This window comes from Chiloscyllium plagiosum, unplaced genomic scaffold, assembly GCF_037043375.1.
Source record: "Chiloscyllium plagiosum isolate Xiang-an unplaced genomic scaffold, Cpla_swu_hap1 HiC_scaffold_6, whole genome shotgun sequence".
NCBI lineage: Eukaryota > Metazoa > Chordata > Chondrichthyes > Orectolobiformes > Hemiscylliidae > Chiloscyllium > Chiloscyllium plagiosum.
Window position 1 is genome coordinate 91,230,520 of NW_028270144.1, and position 22,658 is coordinate 91,253,177.

A 22,658-nucleotide genomic window follows, 5' to 3' on the forward strand; every position below is an offset into this window, starting at 1 on the left:
ACATGATTTTCCAATGTGTTATCTAAGTTATTAATGTATGTGTCGCAGTTGAGGTCTTAGTACAGATTCTTATGGCACACAAATAAGTCACTTACTTCCAATTTGAGTATGAGACCATTCATTTGATTTAATGCATTGTACAATTTCAATCTCCTAACTAGATAAATGACCATTTTTCAATGCCATGAGCTTTAATTTTTGCTATTAATCTCATTTGTCAAATGTCTCTGGAAGTCTGTATTAGGTACATCCACAGATTGATCCATAACTATGACTTCCTTCAAAAAAAAAGTTTAATTCGACATGACATACATTTTCGATATCCATGCTGCCCTTTTCTGACCATTTCAGATTTCTAAGTCCTCAGTCACTTAATTCTTCAGTACAGATTCCAATCACTTCCCCCAACATATATTACACTGGATGTAATTTTGCTCGCTGAGCTGGAAACTTTGTGTCCAGACGTTTCGTCAGTAACCTCATCAGTGAGCCTCCGGTGAAGCACTGGTGGTATGGCCCTGTTTTTTATTTATGTGTTTAGGTTTCCTTGGGTTGGTGATGTCACTTCCTATGGTGATGTCATTTTCTGATCTTTTTCTCAGGCGGTAGTAAATGGGATCCAAGTCAATGTGTTTGTTGATAGAATTCCAGTTGGAATGCCACGCTTCTAGGAATTCTCGTGCATGTCTCTGTTTGGCTTGTCCTAGGATGGATGTGTTGTCCCAGTTGAAGTGGTGTCCTTCCTCATCTGTGTGTAAAGATACTACTGAGAGTGGGTCATGTCTTTTCGTGGCTAGTTTATGTTCATGTACCCTGGTGGCTAGTTTTCTGCCTGTTTGTCCAATGTAGTGTTTAGTACAGTTCTTGCAAGGCATTTTGTAAATGACATTAGTTTTGCTTTTTGTCTGCAAAGGGTCTTTCAAGTTCATTAGCTGCTTTTTCAGTGTATTGGTGGGTTTGTGGGTTACCATGTTGCCAAGAGGTCTGAGTAGTCTGGCAGTCATTTCCAAGGTGTCTCTGATGTAGGGGAGAGTGACTAGGGTTTCTGGACACGCTTTGTCCGCTTGTTTGGGTTTGTTGCTCAGAAATTGATGGACTGTGTTCATTGGGTACCCGTTCTTTTTGAATGCACTGTATAGGTGATTTTCCTCTGCTCTTCGTAGTTCCTCTGTGCTGCAGTGTGTGGTGGCTCATTGAAATAATGTTTTAATGCAGCTTCGTTTGTGGATGTTAGGATGATTGCTTCTGGAGTTCAGTATTTGGTCCGTATGTGTTGTTTTCCTGTCAACTTTGGTTTGAAGCTCCCCATTGGCTGTTCGCTCTACTGTGTCATCTAGGAATGGCTGTTTGTTGTTGTTTTCCTCCCCTTTAGGGAACTTTATGCCAGTAGGGGTAATGTTGATGATCTTGAAGGTTTCTTCTCATTTGTTTCATTTAGTGATGACAAAGGTGTCATCCATGTAGCGGACCCAAAATTTGGGTTGGATGGTTGGCAGAACGGTTTGTTCAAGTCTCTGCATTACTGCCTCTGTTAAGAACTCTGATATCAGAGATCCCATGGGTGTTTCGTTAGTTTGCCTGTAGGTTTTGTTGTTGAAGATGAAGTGAGTGGTAAAACATAGGTCCACTAGCTTGACGACATTGTCCTTACTGATGAAGTTTGTGGTGTTTGGTGAATGTGTCTTTAGTTCTTCTAATAGTGTAGTCAGTATATCCTTGGCCAGGTTAATGTTAATTGATGTGAACAGGGCTGTTACATCAAAGGAGACTATTATTTCATCCTCATCTATCTTTGTGTCTTTGATGCCTTCAGAAATTCTTGGGTGGAGTGGATGGAGTGGTGTGAATCTTTTACTAAGTGTTTTAGTCTTTGATGTAGCTCCTTGGCTAATCTGTAAGTTGGTGTTCTGGGTATTGAAAATATGGGTCTGAGGGGAGCTCCTGGTTTGTGCATTTAATGACCCACCACACACTGCAACACAGAGGAACTATGAAGAGCAGAGGAAAATCACCTATATGTGCATTCAAAAAGAATGGGTTCAGTAATGACATCACCATCAGAAATGATATCACCACAGGAAATGGCATCACCAACTCAAGGAAACCTAAATGCATAAATAAAAAGTGGAGCCATACCACCAGTGCTTCACCACTGGCTCACTGAAGATTTTACCTACTATGGTGATGAAACGTCTGTAAATGAACCTTCCAGCTCAGCGAGCAAACTTATATCCAGAGCCCAACCTGAGCTACAAATCTTCTCAAAACTTGCTAATATATTACTAGCAGCTCTATATTTTCTTCAGTTTCTCTCCCACCCATCTTTCTTAAAAATGTTGTTACATTTGCAGGTTTCCAAAAATCAATTCTTGAATATAGGAAACTTTGAGAGATTATAATTATGCATCTGCAATTACTTTCAAAAACAGCTGGGCAATTTCTTACTTGACCATTTTACACAAATAGTAGGTGTTAAGCAATATAAGCTACTGATAACGTGGTCCCCTGGATATGTTTCCACAGTGAAGTGGGATTGGACAGGAAAGATAAAAGACTTTCATTCTTTCCAGGAGATCACATGGGTCCCAGTGGCTGGGAAGTAACAAGTGTATTAATTTTCTGCTTTCAGCATTTGTGATGTTGATCACTTTCATCAGGAATTCTTTACAAATAATTCACTCTGCACCACCTTTTTCTGCACAGATCCATGGATGATGGTACTAAACTAGCATGCATTGAGAACTGGTTAGCATACCATAATATTACATAATTAGCAATGACTACAGATATGATGTGCTTGTTTACAAAAATAAGTGGAATTTATTAGTATCTAAATTTTGCTGAAGTGTGGCAGGGAATAGAAACCTATGCAGGGAGTGAAGGAAACAAAGTTGGAAATGAAAGATAGAAGAGTAGCAAGAAGTTGAAGGCAGAGAAAACAAGGGCTAGCAGCAAATATGCTGGAGTACAAAAAATGTACAAGTTGTCAAAAATAATGTCTAAAAGTATATATCTGAATACATGAAGCATTCACAATAAAGGCAGGTGCCAATAGCTTGTATTGGGTACAATATGATTGCAATTACAAAGACATGGCTGCAGTATAGCCAAGGTTGAGAACTGAGCATCCAAGCATAATCCAACGACAGGAAAAACTGAAAAGGAAGTGAGGTGGCATGATTACAAAAAGATTAAATAGTGAGAAAGGAGATTGATGCAGAAAATCTAGATGTGGATTTAGAATGGGTGAAGCTCAGACACAACAGGAATGGAAAACATCAGTGAGAGACGTCTGCCTCCAAACAACTGTGTTAAAGTAGCAGATGGAAACAACAGGAAATTAGAGAGGCATGCAGAAAGGATTCTACAATAATCATGGGTTATTTTAATTTAGTTGTGAACTGGACAAATCATATTAATAATAATACTGCAGTGGACAAATTTCTGAAAAGTTCACATGATAGATTTTTCGACCAGTATGTTGAGGAACCAAATCAGGGGCAGGCCATTCTAGATTCAGTTTTGTGCAATGAGAAGGAGTTAATTACTAATCTTGTTGTAAGAGGTCCTTTCAGAACATGCGACATAAATGATAGAATTCTTCATTGGGATAAGAAGTGAAATAGTCCAATCCAAAACCAGGTCCTAAGTCTATTAAAAGAAACTTCGACAGATAAAAGGTGAGTTGACTGTGATAGACTGAACAACTTAACTAAAAGCAACACAGTGGATAGGGTGATAGTTGATAATTAAGCAATAAATGCATGTAATGAGCAGTTATGCATTCTTTTTGGGCAAGAGAACCCTGGTTAACAAAAGAAATTAAAGATAGTATTAGATGCAAAGCGAAACCATATAATGTTGCCAGAATTTGAAGCAAACCTAAGGATTTGGGAGCAGTGTAAAATTCAGCAACAGAGGACTGAGAAGTTCATTAAGAGAGGAATAATAGATTGTGAGGATAAACTTGCAAGTAATGTTAAAGTGGGCTGCAAAAGCTTCTGTAATTACATAAAATGATAAAGGTTAGTGATTCACCTGACCAAACCTGTGCTGTACTGAGCAGGAAGATCGCTGAGAGTCTCACACTCCTCAGGAATACGATTGCCTATGTGCAGAACAGGGGGGTGGACACCTTCCTCATCAGTCTGGACCAGGAGAAAGCCTTTGACAGGATATAGCATACGTATATGAGAGATGTTCTCTCCAAAATGGGCTTTGGGGAGGGAATCTGCAATTGGATCCGACTGCTCTACACCAACATTGGCAGTGCAGTCTCAATCAATGGGTGGGAATCAGAATGTTTCCCAGTCAGATCTGGAGTCAGGCAGGGCTGCCATCTCTCTCCTGCCTTGTTTGTATGCTGCATAGATCCATTTGCCGAGTCCATCAGGAAGGATGCGAGCCTGAGAGGGGTGACTATTCCTGGCAGTGGGGGTGTACAGGTTAAGGCCTCCCTGTACATGAATGATGTCGCTGTTTTCTGCTCGGATCTTCTGTCCGTGCACAGACTCATGTGCATATGTGACCAGTTTAAACGGGCCTTGTGGGCCAAGGTAAACCAAGGCAAGAGCGAGGCCATGCTCTTTGGGAATTGGGCCAACCAATCCTCTATCCCCTTCACCCTCAGTACTGACCACCTGAAGGTGCTGGGTATTTGGTTTAGAGGGGCTGGGGCATGCGCCAAGTATTGGGAGGAGCGTATTAGTAAAGTGAGACAGAAACTGGGCAGATGGGAACAACGATTGCTCTCTATCGCGGGTAAAAACCTAGTCGTCAGGTGTGAGGTATTGTCATTGTTGTTATTTGTGGTACAGGTCTGGCCTATTCCCAGAACCTGTGTCGCCACAGTCACTTAGGTCAGAAAGGATACAATGTATAAAGATCTGGGCCACAGGGAAAAAAACACACCCAATGCCACCCTCACCCTGATGGCCACCTTTGTGTGTGGCTGCATTAAGCTGTGTCTGGATCCCCCGTACGCAAACACCAAGTGTCACTACGTACTGAGGTTCTACCTGTCCCCGGTGTTGCGAAGGATGGGCCTGGCCTCACTGCCACGGAGCGCTCCAAGTAGTTGGACCGTTCCGTACCACCTGTCCTTCGTGGAGAAATTTATGAAGAAAAGCACCTCTGACCACAAATCCATCAGGAAGTGGTCAGCACATAGTGACCATGAGACGCTTCGGGAAAAGGAGAGGGCGGATTCTATCGAGCGGTTCCCTGAGCAGACTGTCAAAGTCATTTGGCAGAATGCCTCATCACCAGAACTTTCAAACAAGCACCAAGACATGGCTTGGCTGATGGTGAGAAGGGCTCTGCCGGTCAGATCCTTCATGCACGCCTGGACTCTCTGCCCCACCGCACGCTGCCCTCGAAGCGGCCGTGGAGGGGATGAGACTGTCACACACCTCCTTCTGGAATATGCCTATGCAAAGGAAGTCTGGAGAGGAATGCAGTGGTGTTTGTCAAAGTTCGTCCTGAGCAGCTCCGTGACGCAGGACTCTGTGCTCTACGGTCTGTTCCTCGGGACGCACACCAAGACGAACATCAACTGTGCCTGGAGGATCATCAACTCGGTGAAAGGCGCTCTTTGGTCTGTCCAAAACCTGTTGATCTTCCAGGTGAAGGAATTGACTCTGACTGAGTGTTGCAGACTGGCACATTCCAAGGTCCAGGACTACGTGCTGAGGGGCGCGTTGAAGCTTGGGGCAGCTGCTGCCAAGGTGCGGTGGGGAAAGACCACTGTGTGAGGTCTGCCTGCCTAAGAAGAACAGCGGGCCCACTCAGTAATTGGGCTCCCCTGACGCCTCAGCTAAATATCTGGATGGTCAATGTACAGACTTGCTTATACGAATGATTAAGTCTGATCTCTGTATGTAAAGAAATGGAATGTATACATATGAATGGCATCACCAATTGCATAGATATCAAAATATTTTTCTGAATAAAATATATTTTTGAAATTTTAAAAACTGATAAATGTTAGTGAAGACAGATGTAGACCCCTTACAGTCTAAAACAGAAGATTTGATCATGATGAACAATGAAGTGGCAAATCACATAAACAACAACTTTTTTCTGTCTTTGGAGAAAAAAATACAAAAAAAACTTGCCAGAAATGTGAGAAAGGCAAAGGGAAGGAAGAATTGAGGGAAATTACTATTAGCAAGAAGAAGTAACTGCAATATTAATGGGACTGAAAGCTAATGAATAACCAGGGTCTGGTAATGTACATCCCAGGGTACAAAATTAAGTACCTGTAGTTGTGGAGATACTGGCTGCAATGTTTGTCATCTTCCACAATTCTGCAAATTTGGCAACAGTTCTGGCATATTTGAAAGTGAAAAATCCAACTCCACTGTCTAAAAAATGAATTAAGAAGAAAACTGGTTATCCGAACATCAGTCACAGGGTACGTGCTTGAGTCTATTATCCTGGTAACAGAATAGTTAAAAATCCCAATGGTATTATACAGTCAGTGTGGATTCATGAAAGCAAAACTGAGTTTGACAAACTTACTGGAGCATTCTCGAAGAAATAACTATTAGGATAGGTAAGGGACACCATGTGGGTTACTGGATTTTCAGAAAGTCCCACACAAAGGTTATTGTGCAAAATCAAAGTACATGGGACTGGGGCATGGATTGAGAATTGGTTGTCAGACAGGAAAAAAGAATAATGGGAATAAATACGTCATTTTCAGAGTGGAAAGCAGTGGCAAGTGGAATATCATAGAGATCAGTACTTGGAAAGTAGCTATTCACAATATATATCAACAATTCAGATGAAGCAATTTCTGGGTGAGAGACTGCAGAGCAACTTAGACAAATTGAGAGTATGGCAAATACAGTATAATGTGGATAATTGTGAAGTTGTCCACTTCAATAAGAAAAACAGAATACCAAAGAATTATTTAAATGGGGATAGAGTGGGAAAACAAGATGTACAAAGGGACCTGGGTGTCCTACCCTATTCATTGAAAGCAAACTTGCAGATGCAGTTAGCACTTAGGAAAGCAATTGACATGTTGTCCTACATTGTAAAGATATTTGAGTACTGGAGCAAAGATCTCTTACTGCAGTTGTGCAGCAACTTGATGAAATCATAGCTGGAATATCATGTATAGTTTTTGATTCCTTACCTAAGAAACAATGTACTTGCTATTGATGGAGTGCATCAAATGCTCATCAGACTGATCCCTAAGGTGAGACTCTCATACTCTCTGTAAGAGCAGAGAGTGGGTTCATTGTTGGCAGTCAATCATTTCCGTTCTAGGGCATCTCTGCAGGAGTTCCTTAGGGTAGTGTATGGGCCCAAACATTTCCAAGTGCTTCACCAATAACCTCCCCTCCATTATAAGGTCAGAAGTGGCTCACCACCATCTGCAGGTCACAAGCCATCTTGACTTGGAGTTTTATTGCCTCACTGTTGTTGGCTCAAAATTCTAGAAACCCTTTTCTGTGACTTCATCTCCCACCACCCTCTATGGACTCAGCAGATCAATGAGACAGCTTGCTATCACCTTCTCTGTGGGCAATGAATACCGGCCTAGCTGGTGACATCCACATCCTGTCCACTTTTTTAAAATAAGTCTGCTCTTGAGACATTGAGTTTGAATTATTGATGGTCTCATTGATAAATATTGATCCTGGACAGTGGGGATATCTTCCCTGTTAGAATTCAAAATCATGCTATTGAATATTTTACATGCAGCTGGAAGAGCAGATAGGATCTCAGGTTAATGTTCAATCTTTTAGAAGATTTCATTGCCGCCCCGGAATGTTAGCCGAGATTTTTCTGTTTAAGTCGATAGACTGGGATTCGAACCCACAAACCTTTTCTTGAAAGGGTAGAGTGCTGTTAACCGAAACACGATTGACACCAAATTAACAAATCGTTGAGTTGCCAAAAAAAACCTGTTCATTGTTTGGCAAGAATGGAAAGCAGATATTTAGGTGGAACTATATTAATAATTATAGAAATACCGTAAGCCGAGAAAAATAACATATACAATGCCATACTGCCACCTGTTGGCTAGAGATCACTGGTGCCCGGAGTGCAACCAACATATTTGTTATTCCGAGGAAAGTACACAGCGAACTGACTGTAATACAATATTAATGAGTGTTTCAGGAAGAACCATAACTTATCGAGCTTCTGCCTTTTAAATCCTTAATGAGCTAGTTCGCCATCTGTGTCGCCGTGTTAATGAGCGAGACACTTGAAGCCATTCCCATTAAGATTTAAGATGGTGAGAGTTCTGTTATAAGCAACGGAATCCGTGCGTTCTAAAGGAATTTGTTATCAGCTAAAAGGTTAATAGTTTGATTTTGCATTAGGTAGATTCTTTCGTCCGAATTATATCACCAGAGAGGTTTCCTTCCCAGTTATAAGCAGCTGTAAAAATGAAGACCGCAGCATAACAAATGAGGGCATTTTTAGATTAGAACCCGAGGAGATTTATTTCCGAAATCGCACAGTTTGCTGGTTTGACCAGGTGAGTCATTACCGGAAACAAACTCATGCAATTGTTTAAAATGTGAAAATATGGTGTTTTGTAATTACCAGTAAACAATTCCGCGTTTTTTTAAACACTTGTGAGAATTGTTAAGCGTGTATTTATTATCCGCCATTCACTTGTCCCTTTGGTGGTAAAATGCCTTCTTGAATCACTTGTGCTCACCAACAATGCTGTTCAGGAGGCAGCTCCAGGACCCAGCGACGGTGAAGATGTCAGGTTGGTGTGTGACTTGGGAGAGGAACCTAAAGCTGGTGGTGTTCCCCTGTGCAACCTGCCCTTGTTTTTCTCGGCGGTAAAGTTTTAGAAGGTGCTGTCAAAAAAAAAGCACAAGCAAGTGGCTGCACCTTGCAGATAGTAGGACCAAATGTTTCAGGTACTGGGTCGGATGCCAATCAAATCAGTTGCTTTGTACTGAATGGTATTGAGCTTTCTGTTGGTGCTGTACTCATCCATTCAGGCAGCATCCGACGAGCGGCAAAATCGACGTTTCGGGCAAAAGCCCTTCATCAGGAATAAAGCATGAAGGGCTTTTGCCCGAAACGTCGATTTTGCTGCTCGTCGGATGCTGCCTGAATTGCTGTGCTCTTCCAGCACCACTGATCCAGAATCTGGTTTCCAGCATCTGCAGTCATTGTTTTTACCTCGCTGTACTCATCCAGACAAGTGGAGAGTATCCTATCACACTCCTGGTATGAGCTTTGTAGATGGGGAACAAGCTCTGGGGAGGCAGAGGATGAATCACTGTCCACAGAATGTCCAGCCACTAACCTGTTCTTTTGATCAAAGATGGCGATCCAGTCTGGTTTTTGTTTTGGCCAATGGTAACACGCAGGACATTAACAGTGCCTGATTCAGTCATGCTACTGAGTGACTGTCAGGGAGAAGTGGTTAGGGGCATCTCTCGTTAAATTTCATTCCCTGACGTTCCTGTAGCCTCTTCAGTAACTGTCATGGCTCAGTATCCATGAGTTATCGCTAGATCTGTGGTCAAATGGTCAGGTTCTTCACCAAGTATAGTCTTGTCGAACAAACAAATACCAGCTTGAAAGTAATATTTGATCGTAGACCTTTGATGGTAATCGGGAAACGATTTGGCACCAAATGGGTCACTGTTCAGAATATTTTTAATGATGTCAATTGTATTTCAAACAATTATTATGTGGTCATTAGTTTACAAAGTACTTCGTGCAAGTGACTTCTTGAGCAAGGCCATTTTATTTCTGGTATCTTCCTTCACATGTATCTATATTCCAGAATTACTGGCACTTTTTAAAGCACAACTTCTCCCTTTACAACCTATTGAAATATTGTAAAAGACAAGCTTGTTTTTTTCTCTCTTACGTGGCCTCACCCCTCTTGATATCTAAGATGAACCTATTCTGTTCGGAATTAATATGGTGTGTGCTTCCCAAAACTGAACACAGTATTCTAAAGGTATATTTGCTAGTGACCAGTCTGACGAATGTCGCTTGACCAGGAGAGGATTAGGCAAATACACTACCTTTTCAGGATTTTACATTATGCCTATCACTGGTCTTGGCAAGGAGAGGTTATGTATGAATATGTACAGGGTACAAGATGCCGAATCAACCAATAAAGTGTTACGAAAGTGGGCTTTTGCCTGAAACGTAGATTTTCCTGCTCCTGGGATGCTGACTTGCCTGCTGTGCTTTTCCAGCACTGATCTCGACACTATATGGTAGGGCCTGAGACATTGCGGCAGTAAACAGGTCGTTAAATCAGATTTTTATCAAAGCAAAAGACGTCAAAGATGCCAAAGTTTCACATACCGCTTTACCCGTGAGTTAACTCACAAACATCAACACTAAACATAGAAAGCAATCTCGTTCTTACCCTGTACGGTGGTACATATGCTACTGTTCTGACAGCACATCGCACAGTTTTCTGGGTTATATGACCACGTTGGCTGGACATTAAAAGTAGTTACCTATTATTCACTAGCTTGATGTCTGGATGTATGAATAAATTTATTCATCGCACGGTAATTAACTTGTTTAAAAAATACAACTTGTGCAAAGTTATGTGGTGACACTGTTGTAATGTGTTAAGTCTAGACTTGGTGAAGAAAGGATTTGACCATCTGACCACAAACCTCGCGATGGACTCAGGAACACTGAGCCTTGTGACAGACTCCTAAAGAGGACAATGAAATTCAACGACCCCCTCCGGAAAGATGCACAGAGAGTTTGTTTTAAACTTCTGACTTTTCCTATGTCGCTCAGGCTTATTAGATAAGGAACAAAATCTCATTTTAGCAAAACAGATTTGCCTAGAAACAGGTAGTGTTGGATAAAGCGTTTAACTCCAAGTTATTAAACTTGGTCACTAGATATCGTGATTGCATTGTATGATTATTCTACGCCACAACTAAATGTTGGTATTTTCTTTCTTCCGAATTAATATGAAAGCTCTCATTGAGTGAGTGAAAGGTCTTATTGGAAAATTAATGTGACCCTTTGTATTTGATTTCTTCTGAAGAAGTATGCAAACTTCATTGGCGCAGATTTTGCTGTGTTACACTTTGCAAATTTGTAATCTCTCCCATCAGAACAATGCGCCAATTTTGCTGTTTTATACTTTGCAAATTTCTAATCTCCCCCAGCAGAACAATGCTGACTTTTGCCCTGCATCCATTGTACAAACAACTCTTCTGCTCAGGTTCGCCATCAAACACAATTTATGGTTTGCCGTTTCACAGCAACGCGTAGCAACGCCAGTCAACTCATCGGCAATAAGATCAATTATCTAGCTCTATTTATTCGATAGTATGTAGGAAGTATCAAAGTACGTTTTCCAGTACACTGAACAAAGTGATAGTGTGACCTATTCTACTCTTGCACACAAGCAGCGGACCTTCTCATCTCTATTGGCTTCAATGTTAAAAAGACTGAATGTCAGTTTATATTAAATTAAATCTTGCCTGAATGCGTATTACTAAATTATTACTGAACAAAAAATAAAAGAAACACAAGTCAATCGCATTTTTGCATGTTGTTGGACAAACGTACTGCGGACGTAACCCTTTGCATTTAGTGAAAATTGAGATTGGAGTATGTTACCAATTTGTATAGCAGTTTGTAGGAAGGCGCCCACATTCTACATACACTGTTAAGTGCCAGGGCATTATAACTGCAATTTTCAAAATGGCTCAACATTGTGGATGTCCTTGTGCAGTACACATATAAAGCATTAGCAGATCGTTAAGCAATTGTCGGTGATCTGGCTATTGTAAAACCAATCCATTAACTTCTGTGAAAGTGCTTTTCTCTCTTTCCAAATGCACCCAAAATGGATGATTTACTACCTTCGATGCCCCAGAGCAACAAGAATGAGTCACCCTCGCCTCCCCTGCCCACACCAGATAAAACAGTACTGCAAAATTACAATTAACATCTGGTAAAATAAATCAAATCTGTGATTCAGAATTCAAACTTTCAAATCTACAATGTAATAAACTGGTTTGTTTACAACTAGCTTATTAGATTTACAAAAGTATCTTTAAATGAGGAAATACCAACTTATATACATCCAAAGCTGACAAAAGTAATTAAAATAAGTACAATTCAATTCAGGAGCATTTCTGAAAAGGGACGAAATTCACATTTGAAATATCGAAATGCAACTGATTGTATTTCTGAGACCCAATAACCGTTGGCGGCTATGTTAAACAGAACATGTCAGTATTTTTATAACCAGAAAACAGAACAAGAGAATCCAAGTTACAGTCGATTCACATTGTCGGTATGCCCGTGGCAGATCCTCAGTGCTGTTTAGCGATCAGAATCTCATGGCTGCTTCTTCAAGTCTGCAATGAAATGTCCAAACAATGCCAGATATAAAAATGTCCAATGCTTTCATAATGTATCCCTGGAGTGCTGTAAAGACTCTTTGTTGGCTACTGATAAATGTGGAGCTCCCGGTATACGGAGATGCGGGTTCTCACTCTCTCCCCCTGTGTCTCTCTGTCTCTCTGAAAATCTGAAGGAAGTTCACTGAGAGACCGTGCCAGGTAAAACACCGCTGTTGGCAGCCAGTATTCCGCCGTTAGTTACCGAAAGAGAAGCGGCCGTCCCGGGAGGAGCTGGACTCAGCTGGGCCGAGCCCTGTTGGGACTGCTGTTGCAACTTCTTTTTCGTTAGTTTTCGCTCTTTTGCTCTTCTATTCTGAAACCAAATCTTTACCTGAAAATAACAAACGAAAACTAACTTAGAACAATAGTATCAACTCACGATACAATCAAATTATGTTCAAAGGCCCAGGAGTGACACGTGCACTGATTGGGATATTTGGACGGAATAAATTACAAAGTAAAATTAAATCGATTTGAATAATTTGAAGAGCACTGTTAAACTGATAATGACGTCGCTTTTTAGGACGCAGTTCTTGTTCGAAAAACAATAAACTCCATTTAACAATTTTCTTGTAACTCGCCAATAGAAACCTGCAAATAAAATTATATTTAACTCCCAGCGATGAATGTACTTCAATACACACGGCGGTATTGCTACTCATTGAAATAACTCAGCCACCTCGAGTGGAAATCTATATAAATGAGTTGTGCCAAAATATGACGGAAGTGCATGTAAAATCGCTGAAAGTACAATATAGTACAATATAAACCTATACTGAATTATCTAATGGGAACTGGACGCACTATAGATGGCTCGTTTGTATGGGACGGTGATTTAATTGAGCTTTCTATTTATATTACCAGCTGTTCCGTATAAATTTACGAAATTATTTCTAATGTATCAAATTAGCTTTTTTAAAAAAAAATACATCATTATGAAAGGATAACTCCGCCAGATGTATTTAAAAATCACACAACACCAGGTTACAATCCAATAGTTTCATTTGGAAGCACTAGCTTTGGAAACGCTGCTTCTACAAAGAGCCAGATTTATTGATCATGATAAACTGAAGAATCCAGGTTTTAATTTTCTTCTTGTTTTTTGAGATTGCTAATCTTAGCTCTGTGTGTGTTGTGCAAATCACAAATATTGGCTTGCCCAGGTAGGGGTGAAATATCCCGGCTTTTACCCCCCGCATTAGTGATGATTCAATATTGTGAAAGGAGACCTTTTAAGCAACTGACATCTGCCAAATAAAATCACCTCTCAAGATTTACACAGTTATAGCGACTACATCCTCCCCTGAGATTCGGACGTCATATTTATCACTGGATTGAGTTACATTGTCAAATGTAATTTTCAAACGGGGAAATGAGTCAATGCATCCTCTCAATCAGAAGTGGAGAGGAAATGGGTTGAGAAATGACTGCGAATGAAATATGCGAGGCGCTCTGCCTATACAGTGATGGCGCCGATTGAGGGAGTGTGTGACTGACCTGCCTCTCAGAAAGCCCCAAGTTAGCTGCCAGCTCCGCTTTGCGCCGGATCGTGATGTAGCGGCTGTAATGAAACTCTTTCTCGAGCTCCAGTCTCTGGTGATCCGTGTACACCACTCGATATTTGTCCTTTGTTCTTGTTTTATCTGCAATGGGAATAGAAGCCCATATAATAAATAAAAGCGAAGTGAACTCCACATTGTTGTGATGTGATTATTTAGGGTTAGTGAAACAGGTGAACTTTTTAGAGGCACAAAATTGAATGCGTTAATAAGATAAGAGCGGGAGGAGGCATTCGACACTGTCCCACCATTCAAATCTATCTGAAGCGTCTGATAAATATTATTGAACCTGCAGTGATTTTGTTTCTCGTGTTGTTGACCTGATTTGGAAACAAATTAACACACGTTGATGCACGGAGACTTCTGAAATAGTGTGTCCGTTCATTAGCAAAAACCATGGCGACTTGTAAGGATTTCTCCAGTGCACTGAGATTGTTTCATTTTCTCCGATACAAGCCTGAATTCGCCGCATGTCAAGGCGATTGATCTGGTGGAGGGCTCAACAAACACAAAAGGAAAAATACCGCCTTGCCTACTAGAATAAAAGGTTACTCGAGGGCAATCAATAGCCGAACCTAAATGTTTTAAGCAGGCCACAAAATGCAGTAGCCGCCCGGGTTTAACCTACAGAGTGCTGTCAAGCTCTGTTCCTCCAGCAGCGAAACGCATCCGAATGTGTCTCTCTAGTTTATTGGGCTCTTTACATGATAAATCTTTTACCTCTTTACCCAACTCTATTCTTCACCATCTACTGCTGCCCAGAATTTCTTTCATTGAATATTGTAAAGAATGCCGTGCACGTCTGTGTCAATATTGCGGTCCGTGTTGAAATAAGAACTTCGAAAAATCAGTCAATTGCAAAACAAACGCCACTCGCCTAACCTCGGGCAAACCCAGAGCCTAATTCGGTTTCTGGTTAGACTAGAACTTTCAAATTAACTCTCGCAGCTTCCGGCCCTGATCTCTAATATTACTTGTTGGGGACCTCTACCCTTATATAAGCAAGAGCACAGCGGCAGAACATTAAGGATCAAATGGTTAAAAATTCCGAGAGGGCCTTGAGCAAAATTACAAAGGCTTTTCACCCGTGTTTCTCCAGATATCTGCAGGAAATCAAAGTGGTTTCAATTTAGAGAGGACGGTGATCTTTTACAAACGCCGCGCCGCGAAAATCCGGAATCATTCGTGTTAATCAATAATGAATTTGTGGGGGAAAAAAATATGAATCCCGTGTGTGTTTTGCCGGTGCTATAAGGCCTGGGTTTGAAGTAACAGCGGAATGAGATGTTGGACCGGTCCCCATTCCTCCAAACGAGTGTGGAAGCCCTATGGTTGGTTTGCTGATGGTATTTGGTGGGGCAAACATTAGTCGGAGTGCGGACTGGTCAAACCTGTCCAGAGAAAATGAAGGACCATTAAACGATCTGAATAACTTAACACACAACAGTCGCCTCTGCGGGAAATGTGACATGTGAGTATTTGGAGAATGTTCACCATCTCCAAAAAAAAAGCAGACGAAATGAGACCCGTCTGAGAGCTAAAGCCTGGTTTTAGGTAGTAGTTCATTATCCCTGAGGGGACAGCAGACCAACAGGTGTAACTGCAGCTGTATAGTTCACCGAAAGAACTATTTGACGCAAACGGTTGTGTTGGTGAATTAAAACATCATTCCGCTAAAATCTTTTATTCCCCTTTGGGACACAGCCTCTTCTCATTTTTTTCCCCCTGTGGCTAGGCGATTTACGCCGGCAGGCTGACTTTGTTCAGGTAATGCGCTGCAACCCACAACAAACGGCCCCCCGTGGGGAAACATGTCTGATCCAGGGAAGCTGTATACAGCTGTTTCAAGTGGAACACGGCTCAAACAATGCAGTACAAGGCGATCTTATCAAAGAGCATTTTTCAGTGATGGAATAACAACCCCATTCTGTTTGAATTGCCACTCTTGAACAAATGGCGGCAAAACCTTTCATCACAGACCTCCGCACATTTACATGGAAACCCCCAATCCTGAAGAATGCTGAAGAATTTCAATAGGAACCTGCTTCAAAGTTTAAGGTTGGATTTGGGGCGGGGACACACACAGGGCATTTTTAGAATGCCAAAAAAAATCATCTGACAAATGTACTTTTAAAAAGACACATTAATCATCTAAAAACACACAGCTTATCTCACGAAGCAAGAATTACACAAACAATCACTGGCTGTGAAATGGAAGGGTCAGCAAGCTCATTGGGAACAAGATTCGTAATTCTATTTTCATTCGAGTTTACTCAAAACTCAATTCTATATAAACTTGATGAAAGTTAAACAAAAATGCATTTTACGAAAGAGAGAATGTCGAGTCTAATATCGATATTTATTCAAAGTAGAACTTTTTTTCGATTTGGTTTCTGCAATTTATTTGAAATAGATTTACTTCGCAAACCGAAGGTATTAAACAACTGATATTTACGGGTGAAGCTGTGCTTATTTATTTCAAAGTTTTTAAAAATGTATTTATAAGACTTGCATACTGAAAAATTAATTGTTTAGCGAAGAGATGCTGAATACTGCATTGGAATAATTCTAACACATTTTAATTAAAGTTACATTACTGTAATAGGTTTGCTTTAAAAAAAGTCTCCTGCTACTCAATTATATGCATTTTCATACACGAACAAACAGCGTACCCGTAATGAATTTCCTTATGGACAATAAAGTGAAATTGATTTGAATAAATTTTGTCATGAATTCACAGAAACTTTTGGTTTTTTTAAGTACTCATTTAGATAGATATATGCCAGGGGTAACACTTCGTTAGGCAGATGAGTAATATTTATTGTTCCGTGATGGCCTGGGAACTATATGGGATCATGCAGAAATGTCAAAGTTCTTTATTTGCTGCGAAACTTGTCACCGTTTTCCGGGAGGGAATCAGAACAATAAGTTGAGGCTTGCAGGCAGAAAAAGGTGGATATCAAAGTAGTCACTGCTGAAAGATTCTGACACTTAGACTTACCAGTAGTTTGAAGAAAGGGAAATCAAATAAATAAAGAAATCTGAGCTCCGTGCAAATCTTCAAGCTAATATTAATCTACATTACAATGGAGATGTTGCCTGGGTTGCTGCCTCTTCACATTCAGTTTGACCTAAAACTGGAGCTAAACCAACAGCGTTGTCTTTCACTCAACGAGCGAGTCTAGGGACAATGCAAATCAAAGGTGGACCTTCGCGCCGTTGTAACTTCTAGCCGTCAAATATAAATCTCAGAAAAATGACTAATGGTGAGAAGTGTAGACCCTCAATAAGCCCTTCGCTAAAGCCCGTTTTAAATCCGCGATTTCAAATTTTAGCCAAGTACCAGATACCTATTCCAAAGCTAGATAACGAAGAAACACTACTTGAAATTAAGAAATGGAAGTTAAAGTTGGTAAAGAAATAATTATATGTCTGTAGACAAACCAGGGTGAAATAAAGCAATCTTGTTTCTCGAGTGCCCTTGGAAATAGTTTTGAAAGTTAATGCTCATTAGGAAGCTGGGAGAACTGTATTGCCAATCTTGAATGAGCATTTGGCGAAAGGAAACAGCCGTTCTAAGTTACAGTATGCGAATGGTAACCTGTATTCAGATCGGTTATTCATCAAGGTATATAATGATTTAATCCTTGGAAAATAGCGGGTACTAATAAAAATATTTGCTTAATGACACAGAAACAATTGTCAGACGACATCGCTCACTGATTTATATGGCCGAAATTGGTTATAAAATCTTCGAATGTCGATAACAAGGTTGGGAATTATTGCAATTAAAGTATACCTCTACATTTTAAGGGCCTTATCAGGATGTTAATGAATACATTGAGGCGAAAGAAAGCAGAATGAATAGAAGCCACACAACTGCGTTACAAATTTACTGCTGTTCATTTACACATTAATAATATTGCCATCACGTTGGCCTGTTACAGCCAGTGTCCACATGAGAAAGCACCGACTGTAATAAATGCTGCTAACCTTGCAGCACTGTTCATACATGGAGCCTTTTTTTTAGATAGTATTATAGAAAGCATTCACACAAGCTATCACCTCCTCATTTATTAGCGTTAAAGGGAATTTCCTGACAGTTTGACAGGGACTGATACATACAGTAAATAGATGGATAGCAGATATTGGTACATTGTCTACATCAACCTTTGCAAGTCTACTGGGTGTCCCCTTAGAGGTAAGAGGAAACGTTGCATTTAAGAAACCGCTAATTTAATGCAAAAAAAAAGCTTTGAGAACAGGAACTCTTTCAGCGTGTTTAACTGAAACTAATGGCTAAAGATTCCTTTCAAGGGGTGAAAACCAACACCAGTAATATTTATCAACATCGATTCCGATACAGAGATTCTGAGTTTAAAATCAGCACATAAATTTAAAAAATGCGATCAATTTCTCGAAATGTGGTAGGGTTGCGGAAGTGGAATTGTTACAAACGCAAACATTTTATTTTCCAGGATGCGCCCTCGCGCTATGATAACTGGAGGGGATGATCAGAATAATTTTCTTCACATACTATCCATACATCTATGTAAACAAAAGGGTGACAATCCTAGAGAAAAGCACCCGTCACATTTGTTTTAAAGATTTGGCCAGTCTTTCCAAATAAGTAGTCGGCAGCGTAAGAAAGCCGTGCTCTCTAACACCAAGAGCAGGCGAATCTTTTCAGGAAAACCCCTTAGGAGACGTGTCTAGCAGAACTCAACTTTTTACAAATATAGACCAAGGTGAAAGGCCTTTGGTAGTGATATCAAAAGGGAGCTCTGAAGCAATTTGGTCATTGCATTCTGCCTGGGAAGTTTTTGGACATGAAACACAGTCTTACCAGTAGCTGATAGCTGTTGATTTGGTTTCCTCATCCATTGGTAAGGGTTCCGTCTTTGGCTGTTGGGAGAAGGTTGTTCCAGAAGGTTATTGTTTAAAGGCTGCATGGAGGCAGCTCCCGAGGTCTGAACCGAATTATAATCTGCAGGGTTGTAAGACAGAGTCCCTGGTGAAGTATTGAGGGCATGGACCGGGTTCGCAGGCGCAGCGTAAGCACCCCAGTCCTCCCGGGAAGGACCATAGGGAGAAGGCCAGGATCCGGAAGATTGCGGGTGATTGTCCAAATTTACCCCGGGGACATGATAGCCGGCATAGTCCGGGTACTGTGGCGGGCTGACAAAATTCTGAGCGCCCAGATTGATGCCAGAATGCCGGACGGACCCCGAGTACATGCTCATGTCTTTATCCAAAAGATAGCTCACGTACATGTTGGCGACAGGGAGCAATCGGCATGCTGTTTTGGAGAAATCCAGATTATTCCTTTTTTTCCCGGTTTGCCTATAGCAGTGTCTCTCCAAAGGATATCAGGGCGATCCGCCCGTGTCCCACATGATTAACGATTGTTTACAAGCTTCTATTAGTAATGGCAAACTAAAGGCAGGTGACGTCAACTAACTCGCACAGCCAAAGATTTGCATTTAAAAAGATAAGGAGAGCGGAGCGACTCGCTCAAGAGCTGCATATTCAACCAAGTATTGTTTGAGAAGCTTTCCCCTTCCATTCCAACCTTCCGCACTTTAACCTCAACGTTCCTGATACCAACATCATTAATCACATCCAGAAAGTTTTTAAAAAAAGCTTTGGAAGGTTAACTGGCTCTGCAGGGTGACTCAGACAGGAATCGTGGAAGGGACCAGTCAGTCACACAAGGTTCAAAAGATGGCGATTTGGCCAATTACAAGTCACATCGTGAATCTATTAAAAATTCATTTTAAAATACATCAGACAGGATCAGAGAGAGAGAGGGAGAGAAAGCTAATAATTAGCCTATTGATAAAATCAGCTGGAACACTTTACACAAATTCAGTGAGCTCTGGATAGGATAAATAGACAAGGTCTTTTCCCTGGGGTGGAGGAGTCCAGAACGAGAGGGCACAGGTTTAGAGTGAGAGGGTAAAAACTTAAAAGAGACCGGACAGGCAACTTTATTACGTAGAGGGTGGTGAGTGTTTGGAATGAACTGCCAGAGGAATTGGTGGAGGCTGGTGCGTTTACAACATCTAAAAGGCAGCTGGGTGGGTATTTGAACAGGAAGGGTTTAGAGGGATATGGGCCAAGTGCTGGCAAATGGGACTAGATTAGGTTGGGGTATCTGGTCGGCATGGACGAGTTGGACCGAAGGGTCTGTTTCCGTGCTGTACATCTCTATGACTCTAACTGGAAGCATGGTCAGATGCACTATATACAGTATATGTAACAGGACAAAGGGGAGCTAAAATAAGAATCATATACTAATCAAAACATCTTTCTGTCTTTGGAAGGTAAAATAATAACGAGAACTCACTAAGATGTTATCTGTGTTGTGACGTTGCAGAACTTAGGGCGCAGTGATCACAAAATAGAACTCATCACAAAGAGGTATTTTTATGAAAACCGATTATGAATGAATGCTCAGTCAGAGAGCTGGTAAATGCATTGATTTGTGTTCATTTCCTTTAGTAGAACAGGAAGCTGGGAGAATTTGTAGCTGCAACAATTATTATTCGGAAATGCTAAAGGTGCAATTGAGTGAAGTAATATTAGTAGGTTTAAGAAAACAGCGGATTAAAGTCTTTTATTTCTTTACGGTTTGCTCAAGACCCGTGATTCTAATAAGTTCGACAACTACAGCTGACCTGACTGAAATAGAATTAATCGAAACAGAGCGAATTTCATGGAATAAATGATATCTGTCATAGGGTCAAAGAGTCATACAACACAGAAGCAGACCCTTCGATTCAACCAGTCCATGCCGAACATAATCAAAACTAAACTAGTCCCGCCTGCCTACTCTTGTTCCATATCCCTGCAAACCTGCCTATTCATGTATTTATCCAAATGTCTTCTAAGTGTTGTAATTGTGCCCAGGTCTACCAGTTCCTCAGGAAGTTCATCCCACACGCGAACCACCCTCTGTGTAAAAAGAATTGCCCCCATGTCTTTTTTAAATCTGTTTCCTCGCACCTTAAAAATGTGCCCCAACCGAGGGAAATGATAACTACCACATTGTAAACTGATTAACTTTCGAAAGAAACTTTGGATTCGACTCAGAGCTGCTGTTAATGTTAGGAATATATAGCGAAAACGTGAACAAAAAGCATACACACATTTCAAAAGAGACGGAACGTCAGTCGAAGGTTGATCAATACATTTCCATAAATCGGATTTCGCGCTTCTTGGAGTTTTCGGCTTGATTTCGCTTGCAACGATATTATTTAAAAAAATCAAGATTGTATGTCCCATTTTATATCTGAAAGCAGAATGCGTATGTATTAAACCATCGACTGAACAGTGTTTTATTAACAAAAAAAAAATTCCTGGAACTTACAGAAACGTTTCGCCAGAAAAGCTGTGAATATATTGAAGTCGCGAAGTGGAAGAGATTTGGAAAATAACTCACGCCAAATTGCCACACAAATTTCCACAGTCGTTATGTCGAAAATTGATTTTTTTTAAATGACATAAAGATACTCGACAGTTGCGTTTCGATGTCAGTAAATTCCAAATTTGAAAACTTTACAATTTATTTTTGTTTTTACCCCGATCTGTCGAAAACGGTTTAATCAGATCGGCAACAGTAAACTGACCCAGGGTCACTGTGGGACTATATTTTAGGAGGGTATTCTCTTTCCTTATGCACTACGCTTCTAGTCTCAGCGAGCAGCATCGAGGCAAATTGATGCTCGGGCACTTCTGGAAGCACTAACTAATCATCTGTACTGCAACCTGTCATTTCTCACTTCTTACAACTCAATTATTACAACCCAAAGAAAGCCGAATGAAATATGTATCAATTTCAGAATAATTCTGTATTGCTGCATTAACACAGAAAGGGAAATATTTATTTTAGATTCTCGACGATATTAGTAAAGCAATGGTGCTTTATGTTGTAAACAATCACTGTCAAATATATAAAACCTGCTAATCCAAGTGTTCTACCTGAGGTGTTTGTCCGTGGTTTGTTATTGTATGGTAACATTATGCTCATATTTCAAGCCTTGAGAGGAACGCTGTAAGGAGCAAAACAGACACTAGTTACGAATATAACTTATCCTTCCCCTTCTCCATATACTATATAGCCGTTTTCTATGCGCATCCCTGGTGCCATCATCACTTGAAAGCATGTTTTAGTTTCTGGTGCAGGTTGTGATATTTTATGTCTTCGTCTCGGCGCGTCCAACTTTAGGAACCCAAACAGTTCCATCAAAGTTCTGGCTCTGACATTGATATGTTTGCAATCATGTTGATATTTTAACTCCTTCAGCGAAACAAGAACAACATTTATTTTTAAAACTCTGGAAACACAATAGCTTATTAATTTCGATATAAATAGCTCCTCGAAGATCTTTAAGCTTTAGTATCTCTACCAGCATTATTTCTTCGTAATTTCATTGTCTTCAATTTCTGGGTGCAAGCAACAAGCTCATTTTCTGGACTGTTTTTAATGGAACTCTTTAACCAAATTGGAGTTGTGACTTCTGACTTGTGGCCGCCGAAGTCGCTGCCATGTTAATGGCTAATTTTAAATCAACCCTATGTGAATTTGATGGAGCAGTAAATTCAAAATGCAATTTGAAATAGCGATAAAACTGACAGAAGTTGTTGTCACTTGAATTATATTGCATGAGTGTGCTTCATAAATTCTAGCTGCGAGTTGTCT

General features: G+C 40.6%; 1 protein-coding gene across 1 annotated transcript; it reads right to left on the bottom strand.

Annotated features, from left to right (window-relative positions):
- Positions 1-11,282: 11,282 nt before the first annotated feature.
- On the bottom strand, positions 11,283-19,455 carry LOC122550768 (homeobox protein CDX-1-like). The gene is made up of 3 exons (XM_043692008.2): positions 18,801-19,455; positions 13,893-14,038; positions 11,283-12,726 (listed from the first exon to the last, which is right to left on the bottom strand). The coding sequence occupies exons 1-3, from the start codon at positions 19,225-19,227 to the stop codon at positions 12,535-12,537; spliced, it is 765 nt and encodes a 254-aa protein (XP_043547943.1). The 5' UTR covers positions 19,228-19,455; the 3' UTR covers positions 11,283-12,534.
- Positions 19,456-22,658: the final 3,203 nt, after the last annotated feature.